The 26,504-nt window shown below is 35.4% G+C and overlaps 2 protein-coding genes across 5 annotated transcripts in view; one reads left to right on the forward strand and one right to left on the reverse strand.

Annotated features, from left to right (window-relative positions):
• The window catches only part of LOC138318868 (kinesin-like protein KIF28P), a 62,395-nt gene that overhangs the window by 15,769 nt on the left and 20,122 nt on the right, over positions 1-26,504 (forward strand). For all 4 annotated transcript variants that reach the window (XM_069261635.1, XM_069261637.1, XM_069261636.1 and 1 more), the window contains exons 4-7: positions 5,472-5,600; positions 5,902-6,036; positions 24,134-24,297; positions 24,725-24,836. In XM_069261635.1, coding sequence (XP_069117736.1) covers positions 5,472-5,600; positions 5,902-6,036; positions 24,134-24,297; positions 24,725-24,836 — 540 coding nt within the window. The remainder of the gene's footprint in view (positions 1-5,471; positions 5,601-5,901; positions 6,037-24,133; positions 24,298-24,724; positions 24,837-26,504) is intronic.
• LOC138318869 (uncharacterized) lies at positions 8,814-10,846 on the reverse strand. Its single transcript, XM_069261639.1, has 2 exons — positions 10,251-10,846; positions 8,814-9,360 (listed from the first exon to the last, which is right to left on the reverse strand). The coding sequence occupies exons 1-2, from the start codon at positions 10,762-10,764 to the stop codon at positions 8,894-8,896; spliced, it is 981 nt and encodes a 326-aa protein (XP_069117740.1). The 5' UTR covers positions 10,765-10,846; the 3' UTR covers positions 8,814-8,893.

Genomic DNA, 26,504 nt, shown 5'->3' on the forward strand with positions numbered 1-26,504 from the left:
AAAACCAATTTCTTTATTCCTTTGTTTGAGTCCTTCATTCACAGCATCTATGAGTGGCCTTGGCACTTTGATTTGTCCTTTGGTACAACAAGCTTGTCCTGTCCAAAGTCATGTATAAACTTAACAAATGCTAAGTTAATTCTGTACATCAAAAGACTAAACTACTTGCTCATCCATTGTTGAGAGTCATCAGAGTCTATGACATATTCCAGGGGTGGATATGATGAGAGTGATAGGATCCCCTGGAGTTTCAAAGATGGTACCATACCAACTTTTGTCATTGTTATCCTTAATATTTTATTCTATATTTCGGAAAAGTGATATAATGTTAGATTGAAACTTTTGAAAAGTTAGCTATCATACTTGACTTATATTGTGAGAGGATGATAAATATGCTTAGTTGTACCTGTACCATGTATAACGTGAGAAATGACATGCGGATGCAGTCAGAGGTATCTGCAGGACAACAGGGGACATGGTTATTTCATGACCTTTATCAGTCTGATCCATTTTACACGCTTGTAAAGCATGAGAATCATTGCCAATGTTTCCCTTTGATATTTTCTTTAATTAAATTTTTCCTGTGGTTGCCAAGAGGCATTTTCAATATGCAACTGATATTGCTTCTTGGGACAGCTAGAGTATTCATTGAAATTGTTGAATATTCATTTGAACTGCCCTCACAACCACATGCATAATGTATACTTTTGTCACATTCTTTTTTTTTCAAAATGCATATGTACTGGGCGCACAGGTATTAAATACATTCTGACTCTCCCAAACTGGTGACAATACATACATGAACAATAGCTCAGTTGTGATACTAGATAATTATTTATCAGGGTTGAACATGCAGAGACAGGTGCTCTCCTCTTAATGAAAAGTCCTGGCTAGTCAATGTGCATACGCAGGATTTTATTTGTGTGGTTAAATTAGTTGTTTTTGGGCTGAACACTTTACCAGTAATATATTACTAAGATTTATACAATACAGTAGGCTAACACTGAAATTTTTCTATTGAAACTTTTTTGGGCTTCCACTTTAAATTAAACTCTGTAATCAATTCATAGTTATAAATTATGCATTATTAATATCTGCTGTAGGTAACTCATTGGGAAAATACTAACAATATTACCTCTATGGTTCTCTATCTCCTGTGAGATAATGATTCCATTAGATAAAACTGTTGTAACAGGAGAGGAGAAAATGTAGGGGCCAGACTGGGATTCTCTATCTCCTGTGAGATAATGATTCCATTAGATAAAACTGTAACTACTGTAACCGGAGAGAAAATGTAGTGACCAGACTGGGATTCTCTATCTCCTGTGAGATAATGATTCCATTAGATAAAGCTGTTGTAACAGGAGAGGAGAAAATGTAGCCGCCAGACTGTGATTCTCTATCTCCTGTGGGGTAATGATTCCATTAGATAAAACTGTAACTACTGTAACCAGAGAGAAAATGTAGCGACCAGACTGGGATTCTCCATCTCCTGTGAGATAATGATTCCATTAGATAAAACTGTTGTAACAGGAGAGGAGAAAATGTAGCGACCAGACTTGGATTCTCTATCTCCTGTGAGATAATGATTCCACTAGATAAAACTGTAACTACTGTAACCAGAGAGGAGAAAATGTAGCGGCCAGACTGGGATTCTCTATCTCCTGTGAGATAATGATTCCATTAGATAAAACTGTTTTAACAGGAGAGGAGAAAATGCAGCAGCCAGACTGAGATTCTCTATCTCCTGTGAGATGATGATTCCATTAGATAAAACTGTTGTAACAGGAGAGGAGAAAATGTAGTGGCCAGAATGGGATTCTCTATCTCCTGTGAGATAATGATTCCATTAGATAAAACTGTTGTAACAGGAGAGGAGAAAATGTAGTGGCCAGACTGGGATTCTCTATCTCCTGTGAGATAATGATTCCATTAGATAAAACTAACTACTGTAACCAGAGACGAGAAAATGTAGCGGCCAGACTGGGATTCAAACCCAGGACTTCCTAACACTAACCAAATGCTCTACCGACTCAGCTACCTGGTGACTGATGATCGACCCTGTTCAATTCCTCTACAATACATTATTGCAGTATAGATTTGTTTAGTAAGACAAACAACATTTACTTAGAGTGAGGTCCTTGTCACTTATTGTACAAAACTCATGTAGCATTATATATACCAGTTACCCTGCCTATGGAGCAGAGTCGTATACCAAGACCTGTAAAATTCCCCAGTAATGATAATTATCATAATGAAAATTTCAGAATCGTCCCTACAGTCGTGCGTCCAACTTGAAACTGATATATACCTACCCGAGACAAATACTGCCAAAGTGACCACAACACTGACCAATAAAGACAACTGACACAACTTCACATATGTAAACCATAAAATACAACTGTTCATAATTAATCTTCGACTGACTTTTACCATTTGCAACCTTCCAGGCACAGAACAATACATTGTAACTTGTTGTGATTTGCATGTATAATTACATGTGCCAAACATGCACCTTTACTCCAGGTTTATCAACAAATGACACTAATAATTAACTATAAATAAAAATTAAATTATATAAGCTAATGTTTTTTATACACAGGAACAAGTATGTTTCAAGGCAGTGATGATTTTGTCCTTCTGCCTGATCTACTCAGTACAGATTTAAATGGATTCAAAAAAGTGAAACTAATTTCTGAAACATAAATACATATATTAAAATCCCTCCTGCTGAGAAAAAATCACAAAGTATAATGTCCATGTAACTGATATTTATTCATGAGCAGATCTTTTTAAATGGAGTACTTGAATAGTGGCGACTAGCCAGTGAACCAGGAAGTGATATAGTAGTGTTTAACATAATCGTTATACCTTCTGTGTGTTTAAATGGTTTCTACATTGTAGTATGGACACAAGTTATAGATATACTCAACAGTATATTGTGGATTCTAAGGTGCTAATATCAAAATTCAGATTGATATAAAGATGAATTACAACAGAATATTGTAGTATCCAATCTTGATCTGGAAGAAGTGAAGTCTATCATTATAGCTTTAACCTAGATTACTTCATTTAATTTGATTAACTAAGGGATGATACATAACTAAGGGATTATACATAATGTATATGGTTTTATTTTTTACTTCACACTAGATATTTAATGCATTTGACATAAGCAGTAGTAGTTGTATTTTTGTTTTGATTTGTAATTTTGAACTCCACTTAATATCTAGGACCAGGCATCATGTCTATTTGTTTGTTTGTCTGTCAAGCGTCCGTCTGTCTGTTCGTCCACAATTGGTGTCCAGGGATTTCCTCAAAAACCAACAGACTGATTATTTTAAAACTGCACATCATAATAGCTGATAGTATGTTTAGATGTTGGGTTTTAATTTTTTTTTTTTAAATTGAAGATGGCCAATTTTAGCGAAAATCTGTACATAGATCTACATTGGTGTTTGTAGTCACTGGTCATTTACTGCAGCTAAGGGTCAAGTGTGCTGGGATTGTGCCTTTCCTGATGGTAGTTTTCTAGTCTATTGCTAAAAACGAATGTACGTGACCAATTTGATATCATCTTATTTACCTGCTACTTTGCATGCAATCCTTATCAGCAATAGTTAAATCTCAAATTGAACAGTTCAGACCTTCAGTACTATCATTAGCCTCTTTATGAAGAGACCCTGCTGTGCTACTTATCTCAGAGCACATTGAGGTTTTCAGTTCTTTAGGATACCGTGCATATTTCTACTGTCACTTTAAGTGCATATATCACTCCGTAGTATGTTGAAGATAGGGTTGTAGGCATTACCTGACTGTGCTTACATGTAAAAGGTGTAGGGTTGTGGGCATTGCCCGTTCATGCTAAATAGGTGTAGGGTTGTGGGCATTACCTGACCGTGCTTAAAAGGTGTAGCGTTGTTGGCATTAGCTGACCGTGCTTAAAAGGTGTAGGGTTGTGGACAGTACCTAACGGTGCTTAAAAGTTGTAGGATTGTGGGGATTACCTGCATGGCTATGCTTAAAAGGTGTATGGTTGTGGGCATTAGCGGACTGTGATTAAAAGGTATAGGGTTGTGGGCATTACCTGGTCGTGCTTAAAGGTGTAGGGTTGTGGGCATTACCTGGTCGTGCTTAAAGGTGTAGGGTTGTGGGCATTACCTGGTCGTGCTTAAAAGGTGTAGGGTTGTGGGCATTACCTGGTCGTGCTTAAAAGGTGTAGGGTTGTGGGCATTACCCAACCAAGCTTAACAGTTGTAGGGTTGTGGGCATTACTTGACCAAGCAGAAAAGGTGTAGATGCTTAAAAGTTGTTCCAGTGAGAGCTTATAATTCATTGTAAAAAGAGATATACCTAGACATTTTATGACTGAAAATAAAGACAAGAAATATTCTGTTTTATTGGATGATTTTCATTCCCTCCGTTCCCCCATTTCCCAATGCAAGGGGAATATTTCTTGTCTCTATTTTCAGTATTGCGGTGTTTATCTCATCCTATCATGATGCATCCCATCCTATCCCATCCCAATTTATGGAGGTGAGGGTATTTATTCTTCTTCAATCCATTCTAATTTTGCATGTATCTGAAAACATCAGAATCTGTCCAGATTATTGTGGCTGACATCATTCATATCACATAGGCAATATTGACAGGATTGTTTTATCACACTGTTATATTGTGTGGGGTATTCCTCACATTGCTGCTTTGTTGCCCCAGCCAGTGTGACAATGTGAAATAGCAAAAATCAGCCACCATACCAGATATTTTCAATAAATTATATGTATGAAGAGATATCATTCAGGGTCTGACTTGCAGAACTATCCCCTGTAAATAGTGCTATGGCTGGTTCGATCAACCTGCCAGTTGGTCAAATTCTCTCAATGAATGTTTGCGTTTTATTAAAACAATGTTTAGAGATAAAGCATGATTCTTTTATTGGATGATTTCCATTCTGACCAGCTGTTTGTTCTAATCTCTTACTGCTATGTTTATTTTGTATTAAGGTTTAGGGACCAACTCAGTGTTCCAGGTATGGGTGAACTTGATAAAAATCTTAAGAAAAAAATCTGAATGTGGAAAGTATAATTGATTTGTAATCATTTTATTCCATGCATTGTTTGTTAGAGACAAAACTATTTCCCTCAATGTTCAGAATTATTTATCATTTAGTCCAAAGAATGCCACAGGGGAGGGGGTGGGTTTGTGATGGTCAGCTGAGTTTTCCCCTCTAAATGATTCACAAGTACATTCCTATGACCCAGAATAAAAAGATATCTGCAACTACAATAAAACAAATGAGGAGAGTTTGTTGCCTTATCTCCTTTTTTTATGAATATCAGATAGATGCAGGAGCATTTATGTCTTACAAATATTTATTTCATTTTTTAAGAAGGTTAATGTACGTTATATAAAAAACCAAGAGATGTAACTATCTATTCCAGATTACTGATGAATTGTTTCTATATCTACAGGTGTCCTTCAGTATGTTAGAGATTTACAATGAGAAGGTACGGGATCTACTGGTGAAGAGTAAAGCGGAAACCGGAGGTCTGAAGATTCGACAGGACCAAAAGACGGGTTTCTACGTGGAGGGACTAAAAGTAATTAGCCATGCTTTACTTTATGTTTGCAATTATTCAAAAATTGTGAAATTCTGAGGGGAAAATGAATCATGTGTATTAATATAGCTTACATTTATATGTATTTGAAATTTCAACAGTCAATGTTGCAGAACTACTGCCCTTTGTTAAAAATTGTCCATTCTGTGTAACTAAATGAGTTAAAGACTAAGTACATGCATAGATATAAGAAAAAGTTACTGTTGCATATAAGAAGATCAATTGTCTTAAAATCACAATAAATTTGTACATGGAACTATTAACATTAAATGTCTGTATACAGCATGTGCCTGTGCGTAACTACAAAGAAATAGAGAAGTTGATGGAGCAAGGTACAGTGAACCGGACAACTGCCTCCACCAACATGAATGCTACCTCATCTCGATCCCATATGGTCATCACTATACGCTTCAATCAGGTATATCATTATCTTAGTAAAAATTCATGTCATATTTTTGGGCTTCTTTCATTTTACTGCAGTTTATGCCAGGCCTGGTGTCTAACCATCAACATTTCCTGTAAATTGCAATTAGCTATGTATTCTAGAGTTTAGCACGGATTGTAACCAAATTTTGCCAGAAGCATCCTTGGCAGTTTGCCATTACAAGATTTATTTAATACTTATCCTTGAGTTCCACCAGCGGGATGGAGCTGAAACTCATCTGAAGCTCTGAAGCTGTGGTAGGTTGTACTCGTCTCAAAAAATGTTAAAGGTACAGCACAGTTAGACACTTTTGAAACATTATGTCATGTCTAACAGTCAGAAAAAGAGCATCTCATAGGAAATCAACTGACCATTAAACTCACGGTTATGGGAGTAGTTTAGGCTGGTGCACTGTGAGTTGTCGGTGTCATCCTGGGGTGGGTCATTGGAGAACATATTCTTTCTATTCATGTATCTTAACCTTGCCTGACATCATACTATTTGACTTTTAATAGATAAGTATTTACATGTGTAAAAAATATTTTTAATGATTTAACGCTTGTAAATAAGTGTTCATTTCATGTGTGATTTTATGAAGTGAGTCTTACATGATTTTTTTGGGCAAAACTTGGAGAGCAAAAATTTTGACTTTGAAGCAATTTTCTTAGAATTTCATAGGAAAGGAACACTAAAAGTAGGTCACTTTGGCTTTACTTAGCCCACCATCATCAAATGGTGGGCTATTCAAATCACCTTTCTTCCGTGGTCCGTCCATGCGTTCCTCCTTCCTTCCATCCGTTAACAATTCTTGTTACCGCTATTTCTCAGAAAGTACTAAAGGGATATGTTTCCCATGCAGGTTCCCCTAGGACCCTAGTTGTGCATATTGCATTTTAGGACTGATTGATGAACAAGATGGCCGAACGGCAGTCATCTTGGATTTTGATAGTTAAAGTTTGTTACTACTATTTCTCAGAAAGCACTGAAGGGATCTTTCTCAAATTTCATATGTAGGTTCCCCTAGGGACCTAGTTGTGCATATTGAATTTTGGGACCTATTGGTCAACAAGATGGCCAACCGGTCGCCATCTTGGATTTTGGAAGTTAAAAAGTTTGTTGCTGCTATTTCTCAGAAAGCACTGAAGGGATCTTTCTCAAATAGATATGTAGGTCCCCCTAGGGCCCTAGTTGTGCATATTGCATTTTGGGACCGATCGGTCAACAAGATGGCCGCCAGGCAACCGTCTTGGATTTTGACAGTTAAAGTTTGTTACCGCTATTTCTCAGAAAGTACTAACGGTATCTGTTTGAAAATTTATATGCAGGTAGCCCAAGGGCCGTAGTTGTGCATAATGCATTTTTGGACCGATCGGTGAACAAGATGGCCATCAGGCTGCTATCTTGAATTTTGATAGTTGAAGTTTGTTACCGCTACTTCTCAGAAAGTACTGAAGGGATCTGTCTCAAATTTCATGTGCAGGTTCCCCTAGGACCCTAGTTGTGCATATTGCATTTTTGGGACCGATCGGTCAACAAGATGGCCGCCAGGCAGCCGTCTTGGATTTTGACAGTTAAAGTTTGTTACCGCTATTTCTCAGAAAGTACTAACGGTATCTGTTTGAAAATTTATATGCGGGTAGCCCAAGGGCCGTAGTTGTGCATAATGCATTTTGGGACCGATCGGTGAACAAGATGGCCGACCGGCCCCCATCTTGAATTTTGATAGTTGAAGTTTGTTACCGCTACTTCTCAGAAAGTACTGAAGGGATCTGTCTCAAATTTCATGTGCAGGTACCCCTAGGACCCTAGTTGTGCATATTGCATTTTTGGGACCATTTGCAATTTGGTGAACAAGATGGCCAACCGGCCCCCATCTTGGATTTTGATAAATGAAGTTTTTTTTCGGCTATTTCTTTGAAGCGATCTGTCACAAATTGGGGGATGTAGTCAAAGTTTGAAAAGCAGAAAAAAGATCCCTCTTTCCATTATCAGACATAGATCATTCGTTGGTGGGGGCCAAGATCCCTTTGGGATCCCTTGTTAGATCATCTGCCATCAGCTGTCCACCACCATATGTGTGCCGTCAGTAGTCTTTTCACATTTTAAACTTCTTTTCAAGCTTCACCATTGGGATTTAACTGAAACTTGCCTGATATGATCCTGACATTGTCCCGACGAAGCGTTAAAATTTTTCAGGTTGATCTAAAATGCAAGATGGGCACCACTGCCGCTATCTTGAAAACACATTTTGAACTTTTCCTTGTGTCCAAGATGGGTACCATCTTGAAAAAATGCTCAGGTTGTCAGATGATCATTTAGGCCCTTGAGCCACTTGTTTTGACCTATAACCTATATTTTAAGGAAAAGTTCCTCCATAACTATGAGGCACTTAAGCATTATACCTCTAAACAATAGAAATTCAACCCTGTGGCACACATGGTGGGGAAATAAATGTCAAATTAAATTGTTGAAGTTTTCAGTTGTCTTCAGGTATAAAGAATATCCATTGTTGGAAAATCATGGGTGATCTGAGTTTGCTTACTACACTAATAACCCACTGATGATCCCACTTCGCTTGCAAACTCCAAAAAATTTCCTTGTAAAATATGCTGTAAATTCACGTACTAGTGAATGGAGTAAAAAAGCGAGGTCAACTATGGTTTTGATAGTTATTGTGGAACCTATTTTGAAGTAATGTATTTTTGCTCATTAAATCTAATATCTTCCGAGACTCTTTTTATATAATGCTCATTTAAAACTCAAACAAAATCAAAGTGAAAATATGTGTTTATAAACTTAATATCAAACTCAAAGCCCAAGAATATATAAAATACTCACTCAAGCGATTGTTTTATTTTGAGCAAACAACGCATGACAATGTTTTCTCATTGACATAAGGCGGACAGGCCAAACTGCCACACATGCTTGTCACGTAATACAAAAGAGCCCCATCTCTATCCTCATTCCCATGGCTTAAGGATTCCGGGTCATGATCCAGACATACATACTCTGTAGCTCCTTTATACCCATATGGACCAGCAGCCAGATAGCCGTTATACTCATGATACCAGCCCTGGTAACAGGTGTTACGACCAGGTATCATTAACACATTAGACCCGACTGTTGATCTGCATACAGCACAGGGTACGTCATCACTATTGGACACATGACCAAAAAATACATCTTCATATTCGGTACCATACACATTACCATAAAACGATCCAATCAGAGCATCTGGTTCATATTGTGGGTCTTTTGGCATGCAAAGGTGATCAGCAGCAGCACCTGAGTAATCATACCATGATCCACCAGTATAACCTGTTGGAATATGTTAAGATTACAAAACTATGAATCTTGATTTTCTTAGAACTAAATTTGTATGCATGGAACACTTCTGTTGATATACTATTTTCCTTAAATGTTACAATAACCAAAAGTACATGTAGTTCTCTGCTATGCCTTCTTTTTCAAAAATAAGATTCCTTTTTTCATTTTTTTTTTTTTCATTATTTTTATCAATAATATCTAATAGTGAAATGGATTGAATAATAGACAACCTTATATAAATTCCTATCAATTGGTGGATGGAGTGTTAATACAGCAAAGCCATATAACACATTTTAATACGCTTAAATGAAATAATGTGCTGACATGGATTAAAGTTAAGAATGAAGGAATGAATTATCTTTATTCCCTTCATTATACATGAAGATTAATCTATAATATGAACATTAAATATCATATAACACAAAAATATATACAAATCACATGCATCTTTATATACAAATCAAATCACTAACACTAAAAAACTTGCATTGCTATATTCATGCTATATATTCCAATACACAGGTCGGTAGGCATCAATTAAAAGTAAATTTGCTCATTTGGACATTTTCCTCAATTTTTTTTTCATGGGCTATATTACGGTAATATTGCTATATTCAGCATAATTTCCCTCCAGTTTTCACTCTGTATATCTATTGTTATATCGTTTAACTTAAATTTCCTAGTAAAATGAAAGTATTCCATAATATCGGGTTTTTTGAAAAGATTACAGAATCATGTACAAAATATAGACTATCATCTAATTTTTATCTGTAGATGCCATTCCACAGACTACAAAGTTTGGTGTAATGACCATACAAACAAGTTTAAGTACATATTTTGTATTAATTCATTTTGTTGATAAAACAATGTCATTGATATACCTTGATACACTAGATCAGCATTGTTAGGGCATGACTTCCTCCCCCATCTAGTGTACACCCCTCCAGATTCACCAGTTGGTAGGCCGTTTAACTTTGTTGTCACTTGATCCAGTTTGGTATTGAGCTGTTGGTTCGCATTATTGATATTATCCACTTTGGCATTCAGTTGATGGTTTTCATTAGTAACATTGTCAATTTTCTTGGTCAATTCCTGATTTTCATTGGTCAGTTGCTGATTGGTGTTGGTGACAATGTCTATTTTGGCATGGAGTTGTTGGTTCGCGCTGGTGACACTGTCCACTTTACTGGTCAGTTGTTGGTTCGCGCTGGTGACACTCTCCACTTTACTGGTCAGTTCCTCTAACTTGACCTCAAGCTGATGGACATAGTTGGGATCTGAGAGCAAGATCCTTTTGTTGATATCAGTAGACAGGCCCACATGGAATAAAAAGAAACAAAACATCAAAGTTCCGGTAACCATTGTGCTGACTAAATTGTGTGAGATAGAAAACATTCAGACAATGCAGACAAACTTATATAACCTCCGAAGTGAAGATAAGACAGAGTAATAGCAGGTGTGCTTCAAAACATGCGTAAAAATTTTTAATACTGCTTACACTTAAGTTTTGATTGCAAAATGCAGAGTCAACGATTGCATCTACCCGGTAACTGACTTGTTTGCCTTTAATGTAATGTTATCCCTCTTTTATTTAACATCAAAATATATCTGTCACAGTGGCTTCAAAACTTGGAATCACAAGTAACCTAGCTTGGCAAGATAAAGGTGATAAACACATTCAGCTGTTTTGGCCCACATTAGATAACATGAATGCAATTTAAGACAGCTAAGTCTTAATTAGTGATTGCTAAGCCCATGAATACAAGTCGCAGAGCCTTTTTTTCATTTATTCTTCTAGTTTTGTTCATGTATAAGCTGAACTGGAGTATAAATGTCCCCCCATACAGACTGCATCCTGTCTGGAACATGAATATAATGAATTCGTCAACCTACTTAATAAAAGTATGTACATTGCAGATATTGAAACCCCCAACCCACAATTGAAGTCTTGAACTAATAGAGTTTGATTGTGGATTTATTTATTTACTTTGAACCATGGAATGTCCAATATATGGGTAATGTTTGAAAAAAAACCCAACAGCAAAATAAATCTCTATTTTATTTATTGTACTATGTGTGTTTAATGTAGAATAGGATTTTTACTGATTTCTTTTTATCTAGGTCCTTTAAAACGTCTAAAATAGTCTATGGGCACTCTGGCGGGTCAATAATTATTGTAAATCCATCACTTTTAGATCTCTGATGAATGTACAAATAAAAAACTGTAAAGTTTGAGATGCTGACACAGACACTCATCGTTATTTGTAACCAGAGAGTTAAGATTTTATATTTTACTTTACGGCCCTCAAGGGGATAGAAGCATAAAAAGTAGCACACTTAGTCAAAAACAGACGCAATCTCTGTCCAACTTCCTTGTTATGTCATCAAAAAAGTTAAATTTCTAACCTTTATCCATGTAGATTTGTAAAGTTGAAAGAGGTATACAACCTTAACATATCAGGTGAGTAATACAAGCCCAATACAAGCCCAATACAAGCCCAATGGGCTTCACTTGTACATATATATATATATTATGTGTAAAACTGTTGTATTCTTCAGCCAAACCATTTTTCAGCACTGTTGTTTTTATGACTAAAGGATCATTGATTTACACTTATCACATAAATCACCTGATATCCAGTGATTTCGCCGTTAAATATTTTTGCATATGTCACTAGTGTAATATGACATGGAGCCATTTTCATTGACTGGAACTTCATTGAGACGTCATGACAGAAACATAAATTAATGGGAAAAATGACATGATATTAGGGAAAATGTCAGGTTTTCGAGGGTTGCGGGAAAAAATGAAGGCCATTGCTGGAATTTTTCTTTGAGATGCAGGTTGTTGTAGTAATGTGATAAAAAGTATCTTAAATTTTTGTTGATTTCATATGAGATTTTATGAAACTCATCTCAAAGATTTAGTTTTGCTTGCCAATTAAGGCTCACAAAAAAACAAAAACTTTTTAACAGAAATGTTTCATAAAATTTCATAGGAAATGAACACTCATTTAAGATTCTATATCTGCAATACAGATCTAGGTATTGTTAGAATTGTTACCTTCAAGTGTGTATATCTGTATTGAAAGCTTCTGTTGGTCAGATGACCTATAGTCATCATGCTTCGTCCGTCGTCCGCTGTCAGTAAACTTCTCACATTTTGAACTTAAGTGCTACCAGTGCGATTTGGCTGAAACTTGCCTGAAATGATCCTGACATGGTCCTGACAAAGTGTTGTTTTTTTGGGTCGAACCGAAATCAAAGATGGCCGTCACAGCTGCCATCTTGAAAACACATTTTGAACTTCTTCTCAAGTTCTAACAGTACAGTAACTTGCCTGAAATGATCCTGACTTTATCTCAACAAAGTGTTATTACATCTCTGATTGATCCCAAATCGAAGATGGCTACCATGACACCATATATCTAATAATTTCCAATACGTCTATTGCCAAGATAGTCATGATCAGATGACCATTAAGGCCCTTGGGCCTCTTGTTAATGATAAAAGGATTAGTGCTAAATATGTATTTCCGACCAAAACTTCTATTGTATATGTAATAATCTCAAAATATCTTAAATGTTTAAAAAAAAATTTAAACCTTAACAATGCTCCACCGCTGACAAAAGCAGATCCTAGTAATTATCATTTCCTTTGTCTGTAGACTATATTTGAGCTCATTGTTTATATCTCGGTTAAATAATCTGTGGGCGTGAGAAAACCAACAAGTGATGTTTTAGAGTTCAAACATTACATGTATATCGTTGATAGGCAATCACAAAATATTTTCTAATGCCACTTGCCAGAAGATATGACTGGTTTTGTGACAAACAGTTTTTTTAACTGAGAGATAACAATGAATGTCTCTATTGTCCTTTATTGTACAATGATTATAGTGTCATTCTAGGAGCATTTGTTAACGCCATAATATGCAAACAGTCCGTAGGTATTGAAATATTGAAATACCTGTATGTGCTTACTCAGTTATGTTAAATAGATTCGAGGATCCTGCATGAATGGCTATATATGTAATTTGAAATTTATTGAACATATTCCATTTTGTTAAATACTTAGCCTCTATTTAGTGGCACATAATGTTATATAATGAATTTAATTAGGGCCCCGCATCGAGATGCGGGTGCCCTATAGTAATCAGGTTGTCCGTCCGTCCGTCCGTCCGTCTGTCCGTCCGTCCGTCCGTCCGTCTGTCCGTTTTTTTTCTTTTGCACATTAATGATGGAAGGGAGTGGAGTATTTTCCCCATATTTTACATGATGATTCCCCATCCATCCTAGATCTGCTTGGTAATTTTTCAGGCTGAAATTAAAAAATCGGCCATCTTGGATTTTAACATTTAAAAAAATCACAATGTTGTTGCTCTTAACTGATAAACATTTTGTTATAACATTATGATGCAAAGTTGTTCAGAATTAAACAAGGAGTTGACTGTTCAAAGGTAAGGTCATGGGCCAAGGTTACTAAGTCAAAGGTCAAGGTCAAATTTATTTGAGTTAATTGTATGCTCTTAATGTAATGTTAGCTTGGAATCAGGATTCAAGTTAAATACTTGGAAGACTTTTTCCAAAGAATTATAATAATGTGCCATCATCGGTTTCCCAATTAATGTTGACATTAATTATTTATTAGCAACATATAGCTAACACGGAAGAATTCGTTGTCAAAATACTACTTTTCCACTTAGGCACGTCAGACACATAGCGGGGCCCTTTCTGACGTGTCAGTGTTCTAGTTACTTTCAAATTAGATCGCTATATAAGATTTCAGTAATCGAATCACTGATATTTATGGAAATTCAATTTCATTTTTAATGAAATAAGAAATTTCTAGGAAAATTGTGCTTGGATATGGCATTTCAATCTCACATTGATTATGATATAAATATTATGTGTGACATCTTAATAGTGTTATCAAACTGTAATATTGGATACTATCTTATAAACATCACTGAAGAGTTTAAGTGTTTCGAGAAAACATTCCTATTCCGTCTTTGCATCTTACAGATTTAGCTCCCTTGCGGGTAGGTATTGATTGTTTCGTCAATATTTTGTGACGTCACAATAAATACATACCTGCAAGGGCAAATAACTAATTACAGAATATCCTGACAATGTTTAACCGTTGTAGGCAAGGAACTCCTTAAGGAGCCATTGTTAGAAGATATGTTAAAGAATTTCTGATAGCTGGATGTTTATCTTACAATCCCAAATTGACTCTTTGTGGTTAAGATGACGCTGATAAACAGGTCTAGCCTCTGTAGTAATACATGCTTTGAAGCCTTTTATCAAGTTTATTGATGTACACATAAATTATTACTGCATTTTGAAGCTTTATGACAACGGAAACTTTGCTGTGGTCCATCGTTAATGTTTGTCACCACTGGTTCTACCTTAAATCACTATAACTACGAGGAAGTCTTCAGGGTGCATTCCTGAAACACCTCACATCACAGTGAGATCATTATCAAATAATTACGTGTCCATCATAAACATTAAGTAATAAAACATTAAACACCAGACTAATTCATCGCCGATCTGATTTATAATGTGGGGTGGCATTATCATAAAATCAATTTCAATGCAACCACTATTTTTTATCCAAGGAAGTTTATATTTTCCCTCATAAAACTCAACTTCTCAGTTGCATAAGAGGCAATATATTATGATGAAAAAGCAGGTGCCATAAATATTCCATGTTATAAGTACAGGTAAGAAATCAATCAAATTTTTGTACAAGGATGTCAGTATGATATACAGGTAGATGTCCTTGTTCTGTAAGGTACATGGGGTGTCAACCTGATCTGTAGGCTAGGGGGATCTGTTTTATTATGTTGGGTGCATCAGACTTAAAATATGGGGGACAAAGAGTAATCTGTCTGTGGTGATAGGGTCTGATAAATGGTCACACGCACATTGAAATCCTTAAGAGCATCATGAAATATTCGTTTATAAGGTTGACACTTTAATGTACACTAGTGATAAATTACTAAACTAAAGTGTTTTTTATCCTCACATTTTAAGTGAACAGAATAAATAAAACTCGTGATAATCATGAAAGTTTTGAATGCCTTTTTGTCGATTATTTTCCAAACTTTGTCCATCTGTACATGATATCCATGGTTACTAGGATGTAGAAGCACCTTTGTTCTGACCTTGACATGAAGTGAAGGTCATATAGTGCTATCCATGTCAGGCCTTCCTGTCCTGTTCCATAGGTCCTGTCCACTCCAATTTGTGTTCGGATTTGATCTGGAGCACAGGGAACTGGCTCGAATTTCTATCCAACGGTATACATATAATACAATATATAACATCTCATAAGTGTTCCAAAGGGAACATAGTATATTATGATATATATACAATATCAAAGAAACACCATTTAACAAAGCATGACAATTTATTGACTCGTGCCCTATCCGGGCCTCAAACTCACGATCTACGGCACTCAAACACACACATATATATTGGTTGGATATTCATGCCATGTCCCTGTGATCTAGAGGCAGAGACATTTGTCTCTGATAGACATGACTGATTCTTTGAATTCCACATTTTCAGTGCAATGTATTACGTCCTATCTATTGCAAAACTTCCCCGAATACTAGCTGTTAAATGACATTAATACCCAAATTATTAAGAAATATCCAAATAAGGTGTTTTCTTAAATTTTTAAGAGAGCTTTGTCATGATTATCACATTCTCGTAAAAAGTTGTGAAGTGAGCTAATTCAATTTACTCATATATATATATATATAAAGTTTGGGTACTCAATTCCAGCTTGTTTTAAATTGCTAAAAGCAATTGGGAACATGATCATATTTGGTTACCATATTTATGATCTTGATTGTACTGGGTCTTGCTTGGTACACATATGGATAATGATTGTCACAAACAGGCAATTTTCTTGTGTAACATTAGCTGTCCCTTTAAATGATATAGTCTTCATGTATATTGATTTACGACAGCTATGACTTTAAAAGGTGATTATTACTCTATAGTGGAAACAATTTAAAAAAAAATTGTCTGCTTCGACCGAGTGATGCCGCTTGAGCACTATCAAAACAAAATAGATTAGGGCCTACTGACTTAGATATAGTAAGTTTGTTAAATTAAATCAGTGAATGGTAATAACGAAATCAAATCATACATTGATGAAATTGTGTCACGATATGTTTATTACTAGCGGTTTTGAAATGTAAACATTGAATAAAAAGTTGTTGGTCACAACCATAGAAATATTGTATGGAAGCCTGTGGTTGCCGTTTTTAGTTTTTGCGTACTTTATTTGCAAGATCAAATAACACTTTAAAAGGACATTTATCGTTGTTTTATAATATTTTATGTTTTAATTATTTTAATGTGTATAACATGTCTCGAATTTAAAAAGAAAACAACATTTTGGCTTAATCTTTCTGACAGCACATACTTTTCCGTCATGTACACATACATGTACGGTAAGGGATATTCAGGGCACATATATAGGTTGTTGTAGTTCAGTAATAACATGCATCATAAATTTGTGCTGTATTGTATACGAGATTTTATTAATATCTCTTTGTTTTGTCACAAGACTCGCAAAATATTACTGCTTAGTAGAAATGACGTCACTATAGAATTACTTGACGTCATGAAAGATTTGCGTGACGTCATGAATAGGAGATACATTAACATGACCAAAGAGTTGCCTCATGGCTGTTGTATCTTCACAACTCATTCTGACGTTATCTTCAATAATCAGGTAGTTTTATAAGTTATATACACCCAAGAAGTGAGTTTAAATTTACTTCAATTGATCCATTAAAACACTAATATATATATATCTCCTAGTGTATGTAGGTATGCATATGTCTATGTTATTGTCTAATATAAATGTATGGAATTTCTTTGTATTGAATTTCTTTTACTTAACGATAGGTTCGACATATTTTTATTCAATTTTCATTCTTAGCAAGTATTATATGTTTCTGTTTTGTATTTTCCTGACTGTATAACTTATAAGGTTTGTGTTAAGTTAATACCGAATTTATCAAGTAATTCAAAATATCGGTTACTAAAAGATTTATCGTTTTCTCATAATTATTTCAAACCTAAAATGTAAACAAAATAGCAAATGAACCCTTAAATGCTAATACTTTACAAATTATTGGCATTAACACAAAGCTCAAAACTTCTAAAAACCGTGAAAATGAAAAATAAAACACACACACGCACACGAACAGAAAAATAAAAGTGTTTGCTTAACATTGAACGTAAATATGCTGGATTCCATCTTCACAGGAGTTTACGAGATTTTAGCGAATCGGAATTGCGCTTTCATAACCATTTATTATATATATGTATGTAGAGTTTGTGTTTTTTAAATATCAATTTCGAAAATTAATATACATGACGCATTCCAGTATTCAGGACAATGGAGCCGAGTTTGGGACAATTACTTATAGTTAATTTTATCCTGAGCCATAGGAACGGAAATGATTGAAGAGTCGGCTTTTATGATCAAGATCGTGCATATCACAACCAGGGATATAAAGAAAACAGGATATGTGCAAAATGTATGTTTATTTAACAGAATTTATATATATATATATATATATTAAATACCTTCCTATTTTCCACTATTCTCATTGGATAATACATGGTCACGTGACGGTCAATATTCCTTTGTGAACTTCATTGCACAAACGCTGCATTCTTCAGGGTGCCGTTCTTTGACAAACGCTTTTCTTTTGATTAATATGCACATTCGAAATTACGACATTTTTTGAAGAAACGACATATCTAAAATAAAAATTAAGGACCCCCCCTCGGTCATTATTTGAAATTCTACTCAACAAAGGTTCAAAAATGAAAAATAAGTTTTATTGCTGAATTCTGATTTTTTTTTAGAAATACTTTCAGTGTACATGTACGTCTGGTACTTTGTGGACTACTTGATAGTCAAGAATAAGTACGAAGAGAAAAGTGATCATTAAGCCATCGGTAACCAAAAAACCCACCCATCAGAGTGTTCATAGACCATTTTAGAGGTCTTAGGTCTAAGGATGTAGATCAAAACTCGGTAAAACTCATATTCTACATGGATATATCATACGTAATACAAGAAGGGGGAAAGTTCGCCGAGACAAAAAATCACCCCCACCATGTTGATTTAAAGGCTTTCGGTTCTCAGCAGATATTCAGTCTTCAGAAAAACGGTTGCAGTACTACCGTTGGAAAGATCGATCATTTGTCGTTCAAAATCATCCTAAACAAGAAAGTGTCGTCCCTAAGAGGATAGCAGCCTCGTTTCAAACAAAAATGACACACAAAAATGTCCTCAATTGGATTTTGTATAAGGTAGTCGCTTTAATCTCATTGGCTGACTGAAAATGAAAGATGTTATGCTCATTGCGGGACACATGCATTGCCGTTTATCTCTGGTGTAACACACACATCAGAGACATTCGTGAAAATACATACGTAATGTATAAATTGTAAATTATTCTCAAACCTCTGTGTTTCGTGTGTCATAGGTCGCTCACTTGGAAATTAGTGATACAGCGTGCAAGTGTCTACATCCTCCAAAGCGATACATAGAAGATCATTATTTATGATTTTTGTATACACGTATAATATTTATTAATGTATTGAAAAGGCATTTTAATTTTATTTTTTTATTGTTTTAGTGCTAATTCAAAACCGAACATCATTGTATCAATATTGACTTTGGCTATAAATGTTTATAAAGTTATATGTGTCATGACTGGATGAAGATATTGACATACTATTTTTTTCTTCAGTAATCTTTTGAAAACTGTCTGAAAATTATTCAAAGGCCAGGTCAAACACGTATGTTGCTTTAAAGACCGTGGTCGGAGTGTGTATGAGTTCCGGAAATAGCGATCGCCGAAGCTAGCGATTAAAAAAAACCCAGATTTGTAGGTTTGTCTTAGATACAATATTGTATTTGCAACCGGTATGATATGATAAATATTGGTATCCTATTCTTAAACTCACATAATCCACCTCTAAACACCAAGACTTTCATTCGAGTTTACTATTTATACAATTCTAATAATATATCTGATGAATTACAAAAGGATTCAGAACTGTTTTTTTTTAATAATGGATGTATGAGGAAACAATCAAACGTAATGGGCGTGAAGTTACTCGCAGTAATGCCTGGATTGAGTACAGTCGTAATCAATCGCAGGCTACTGTATGGTTTGTTGCCAAAATCGCTATCAACATACAGCGAAGGTGCTATAAAGTCGAGGACGTAAATAGCTTATAAATCCTTGATATATAAACCATACGTTAACTTGTCGAAGGGTGATATTTAAATCACATCTCACACTACTTTTAAATGTCTATTTTTTTTATCTTTGAATACCAGTTTTTGAAACGAGAAATAGTCCAAATGCGAGAAAATACATACATTTTCTTAGAGTTAAGGTCTACGGGTAATTTTTGTATGAAAATTAGCGGGATAACCGACTCAAGGCAAGATGACCGTGCTGATTCTGTCCATTTTTATGTGTTAATTAGTATTGTTGTTAGAATATTTTCAGTTATTTCATAGATGATTTAGTCTTAATCATTTCACATCCATTTTCATAATAATGATAATATGTAGTAAACATCGTATTGATCCAACTAGGTCACTTTCTTTAACAATATATCTCACTTCGGCGATCGCTTATTTCCAGAATTCATCGACCACTGCGGACATAGTGCATAATTTGTGTATACTATAACGGGGATTTATCGAAAACTAGAGGCATTGGGTACATTGTACTTAAATAGTAACTTTGGCATCCATTTTGGATTTTGAGATATTTTGAGTGTCAAAAAAACAACACTTCTTAGGTTGCCCTTCCAATAGAGAACTGACGAAGATGGTTTTTATTTAATTTGTTTTGCAACTTTTTTTTGTACTGACCTATGAAATAACAACACTTGGTTAGAAGCATGTCGGGCTTATTTCAAGCAATTTTCAGCAAAATCGCACTTACAGAACTTGAAAAATATCAAAATTGTGTTTTCAAAATGGCAGCCGTGGTGGCCATCTTGGATTTAGTATCGACCCATGAAAAAAATGTTTAGTTTGGACCATGTAAGGATCATATCAGACAACTTTCAGCTCAATATCACCAGTAGAACTTTAGACAAGAGGCCCATGGGCCTTAGCGGTCACCTGAATTCAGACACAGAATGAAACAAAGACGTGAATATAAACACTATATATTTGCCCATCAGGCCCTTAAAGTCAGTCAGTGATTTTATAAATTTGACTTTTTAATCTATGAAGATTATTTGGTTCCATCAAATCTGTGACTTCAGAAGAAAGATTTTTGAAATGTTATCCATTTTGAACCCTTTTGGCCCCACCCCTCTGGCCCCTGGGGGTCGGCCAGGACCAATATGGATATGATGTTAAATGCTATCTCAGGCTAATAATTCTAACACAGATTGACTAATTTCCTATGAAAACTAAGCAAATAATGTTCTTAAATGAGTTTTTTTATATAATCTATAGTAAATTTGACCCCCTCCCTAGGGGAAAATCTGAAATCCCAGGGTCATGAAATTCACAAATTTTTGTAAAGGGCCATTAGACCTTCCAATCAATCAAGAGTATCTGGTTCCATCAAATCTGTGAATTCAAAAAAGATTTTTGAAAATACCATTTTGACCCCTTTTAGCTCCGCCCCTCTGGCCCCTGGGGTCAGCCCATGACAAATAAGGATATGATTTGTTAAAATGCTATTTCAGGCTAATAATTCTAACCCAGTTTGACTAATTTCCTATGAAAAATAGGCAAAAATGTTCATAAATGTTTTTTCCTATATAAACTAAAGTAAACTTGACCCCCTCCCCAGGGGGAATCATGAGACCCCAGGGTCATATTATTCACAATTTTTGTTAAGGACTTTAAGACCTTTCCATTGGATGCTAGAGTATTTGATTCTACCAGTTCCAGAATTTCAGAAGAAGATTTTTGAACATTTTAGCCTATTTGACCCCGTATTTGGGCCCTGCCCCTAAGGCCCCTGGGGATCAGTCATGGAAAATTTGGTAATAAGATATCAATGGCCATCACATAGGGATCATTGCTGCCCGAGGGGGTTGACCAGGACCAATATAGATATGATATTAAAATGTTATCTCAGGCTTATAATTCTAAACAAGTTTGACTCATTTCCTATGAAAATTGAGCAAAAAATGCTCATAAATGTGTTATTCCCTGGGGGTCAGTCATGGAAAAATTGGTTAATAGGATTCAATGGCCATCTCATACTGATAATTCTGACAAAATTTGACTCATTTCCTATTACAAATGATCAAATAATACTCAAAAATGTGTTTTCCCTATATACCGGTAAACTATAGTAAACTTAACCCCCTCCCCAGGGGGAAACCTGAGACCGCAGGGTCATATAATTCACAATTTTTGTAAAGGACCTTAGGACCTTTCTATCTATGAAGAGTATTTAATTCCATAACATCTGTGAGTGGAGAAGAAGATTTTTGAAATTTTAGCTAATTTTACCCCTTTTGGCCCCTCCCATAGCTCCCTGGGGGACGAAGCTCGAGCTAATTCCCACATCCATAATTCAGCTTCATACCATAAACCCAAAACCCCCATTAAACTGTAACCTATATAGAGTACACCAATATCCCTAATTACCACTCATTAATACCGGATATCCCTCCTACATGCTCTAGCCCCCCCAAACCAGTTGGTGGCCTACTATACAAGTACCACAAGTCTCGCAAGTTCAACTCTCATCTATAATGGGATACTGCCGAAGACCACGCTCGCTCAAGCCGTTTCTGTCCTAATGGTCAGTACAGAAAATCATATTATAGGCCTATATATCGCTAGAAGATGAATATTAGCTTGTAAACATCTCTTGTTTTGGGGATAAAGTTACTCCCCATCTCGCACTTAGCGTCCTGTACTACTTTATAAAATTGTGCTGTGAGAACCCCATCCTGTGGCCGTTTATTATACTTAAATGATATAGTCTCTACATGTATATTGATTTATTTGCAATTTATTAAAGATAAGAAACCACTTATCCAAGTCTTATCCTTTTTGCTGGCATTTTATATGGAAAATCAGTGGATGGGCTATAGTATTATCTTTAGGTGGCTCATTATTTAGCATTTTCCCTTCTCAAAAGTTACATGGGACTTGTTTAAATATAGTAAGGACAGAATAGTCTAGAATTAAAACTGAGTATAAATAAATTCTATTAGACAATTTTGTTCCCAGATACTTCGCTTATTTTTTGGGGTAAATAATATCTAGCCTATAAAAGAATATAGTCTACATGATTGATTTACTACATAATCAATTTTTTTAAGAATTGTAGATTTAGTATTCCTCTAAAATCCCTGGACTATACAGGTGAAATATCAAGGTGTGTTATTTATGGTCTAGCTGTTCAGAGACACTCGTATTGTAGTGTTTAACATGACATAAAAGGTAAACAGAGAATGAAGAGGGCTTTACGTCAGGAAGTTGGATAAAAAAGTAATATGTTTATTATGATTACTTAGGGACCCAGCTACTTAACGTATAACTATAAATTTTCAAGAATACAGGATGCAACTTATATTTACTGGTTTATATTAAAATCACATTGTTTTTCCTTGAGGAGTGTGTTAGACATCAGTTGCATTATAAGTCATAAACAAAGTTTGTATAAATAAACAATTGAACTGTTTGCGTCACATTGAATGCCGTTATTGTTTTTCAAAGTGATTGAGGTAAACAGGAATCACAGTGGCCAAGTAGTGACAATGTTCATATGATCACTAAGTCTCTACCTGTAGGTTTTGATCATGAGTTTGATTCTTAGATGGGGCAGTTGGCAGGTGCTGACCGTAAGTCAGTGGGCTTTTTTTCTGGGCATTCTTCTTTCCTCCACCTCCTAAACCTGACTTATCCTTAAATGAAACTGACTGTTATAGTAAGATGAAAACAAATTAATGAAATAGACCCTGTTCGTATAGTTACCATTAGTAAGTCACAGGACATACAAACAACAGAAGAGAAAATCTCATTTATAAAAGGATTAGTAGACATTATAGATCCTTCTGGTAAACAAAATAATCAGATACAAGATATATTTTATTGTTGATCTAATCTACTAATACCAGTACAACGGGCATACAGAATGAGTTCTATTTCTACCTCATACCATAGACCATCAGTCCCCTGCATTGAAAGTACAAATCAAAGTATATATAAATAAGTTTTGAAAGAGACAAGTTCCTGTAGTCCCCATCTGTGTCAATTGGGTACTATGTTAATTATCACTTTGTGATATCCATCCTTCTGCTTCCGTACCAACACGATGAATGAGGGTGGGGAATATTAATTTTACACATCCTATCCCGTTGCAGTGTGTCATAACTTAATTTTAAGATAGTTGATGGCATTTATGCCATTTGTCCCTCTTCCTTATCTTCATTTGATTGTTTCTCTTTGCAACGCTACCATCATTGAGTGACATATATTTCCATTAAAATCTCTCTTTGGATACCGGGGGTAATTTGTTTTCTTATCTTTAGATATTGGGTTTAGATATAAACCATTTCGAGCATCAAAATATCAACCAATTTCTGATCAAACATATTTCTGATATAATGGCATGTATCTGATAGCATGGAAGCTAATGTGATTGTAAAGGACAATTGTTTGCTTGATCTGTATCTTTTTGGATTATTAATGTTCAAATGTTTAACTTTAGGTGATCATGGGAGCTGATGGCAAAAGCAACACCAGGAGCAGTGACATTAACTTGGTGGATCTGGCAGGATCTGAGAGGAGCTCATCTACAGGGGCTACAGGGGACAGACTGAGGGAAGGGTCAGCCATCAACCAGAGTCTGTCTACACTCGGAAATGTCATTAGGTAAGGAAACAGGGGAAGCAACCACAGTCAGAAGGTTACAGTATACAGGGGAGATAATCTGGGACATCAAGTAAGGAGCAGGGGAGGTCACCAAGGTCATAAGGTTACAGTGTACAGGGGAGATAATCTGCTGGGACATCAAGTAAGGAGCAGGGGAAGGCACTGAGGCAAGAAGGGAATAGGATATAAGTTATCAGGTTAAGAAAAGGGGAGGTAACAAGATGGTGGCCAAGGAAGATAATCTAAATCAAGCACGACACAGGGGAGGTAATTTAGATACTAAAATAGATGACATGACAGAATAGGTGAATTTAGGTCATCAGTTTGGTGGCAGTTTACAGGACAGGCTCTTAGCTAATGATGTAATGACATATTATGAACTGTGTGTAGTTTCTGACTGATGTAATTCCAAACTATCTTTTTTCAGTGCCCTTGCTGACCAGGCAACATCAAAGAAGAAAGTGATTGTGCCATACCGTAACTCTGTACTGACAATGTTGTTACAGTCAGCACTGGGTGGGAACAGTCGTACCATCATGGTAAGTATCAGGGTTAGGGCAAACAGTAATAGTCAGAGGAAGGAAGGACAATATTACCATCAAGGTAATCAACATCAACAGAAAACAGCCCCACATACCAGTAATAGCATAGTGGAATAAATATCTCGAAATAGTTTGGACAGACATTGGTAACATATACATGTATTGGGAAACTTAACATATCAGAAATCTTTTAAATGAATGCAAAGTGTAAGGATTTTCACTGCAGCTGTTAAAACTTTTTTCATCATGATCCAGACTGCTTCAGTATAAAGACTTATGGCAGTTACCTCCTTGTTGTTTTGGGAAGGTTATAGCTATAACAATCAACGTTCTGTTGTGTTTAAGAGTTACTAGTGCTGACCTCATCTGACATTGTCCTCAATTTTGGACATTTTAATTGATACAAACTTTATGACCTCAGTAACCTGTACATCCTATTGTCACATGTATACATTCCTTCTTTTTATCTAATCCACATTCCATTGTATTGTTTCGGAGACCCACACGTCGACCTCTTCTTTTGCCTTGTTGTGATAAATTTTATTGTAGATTTATTGATGATTCACCTTTCCTACCTGTTTCTATTGAACACTTGTCATTGTAAACTAAAGGTATTTCATCTTCAAATTTTATTGGTCATTTCTGATATAGGTCATAACTTCAGTCTATTATGAAACCAGTTAACCCCAGGTAGGGTCAATCAAATGGCCAGTGGATTGTATAGAATGTACACATCATAACTTATTATCTGTTTAAAAGTTAAAATTAGTCATAAAAATCTTAACTTGAAGTGTCTCGGTTTCACAGTCATGAAAACGTGATCGGCTTACATAAAATTTATGCAAGAGGTCATTTTGGGGCAACTGCATGCGTGATACTTGTATTGTTGTCAAAACAATGGAACATAATCATTAACATTGCTATCCTATATCTTTCCACTTTAATTAAATCAACTTATCTATGTACATATATAAATAAATAATGGAGTTGTTATAAAACTTGCATTATTATGTTAAAAAACCAAACATATGATGCCTTGCTGTGCACCTTTCCTAGTTTTTCTTGGTAAAACTAGCTTCAAAGATGGCTACATTTGGTTTACTGAAAATTTGTCTTTGAGATAACTAAAGTCCTTTCAATATGATAGATTATGATGACATTCAGTAGACAATGATGTGACAATTATTTGTTGGATGCTGTGTTGTTTGTACAGAGGTTTCTGTGTGTTGATCAAGTTTCCTGTCACTGATTGAAAAATCAAACTTTATGGACTTCTTTCTTACTTTTCGGACTACCTTTTAGGTTCAGAGGTCAATTGTCAAGGTCACTTTTATTATTCAAGAAAGCTGTTTCTGTGTTATAACTCAATTTTCAGAAGACAAATATATGCACAGCTACTTGTTTAATAGATCATTAATCATAAACTGTTCTGCCAACTTTGCACATAATGTTGTAGACCTGTCCAGCACCAAATAGCACAATCATGGCTTGGTTAATGAAATGTATACATAATTAATTTACAGGAACATACATTTTGAACCTTGTATCAGAGGGTAATATTTAATATTACTGTAAAATGAATTCCAAAAGCCCATACACTTTTTAGTCATGGCAAATGAATGGTTAGACTTTTAAAGTGTTCATTATTTCTGTGCTATCCTGATA

This window comes from Argopecten irradians, chromosome 3, assembly GCF_041381155.1.
Source record: "Argopecten irradians isolate NY chromosome 3, Ai_NY, whole genome shotgun sequence".
In the NCBI taxonomy this organism is placed as follows: domain Eukaryota; kingdom Metazoa; phylum Mollusca; class Bivalvia; order Pectinida; family Pectinidae; genus Argopecten; species Argopecten irradians.

What these genes read in the sequence shown, in the direction of transcription:
- LOC138318869 (XM_069261639.1), bottom strand. Translation starts at nt 10,764, where the DNA reads ATGTTTTCTATCTCACACAATTTAGTCAGCACAATGGTTACCGGAACT. An exon ending in TGCTGATCTAGTGTATCAAG is followed by an intron (nt 9,361 to 10,250) that starts GTATATCAATGA and finishes ATATTCCAACAG; the next exon opens with GTTATACTGGTGGATCATGG.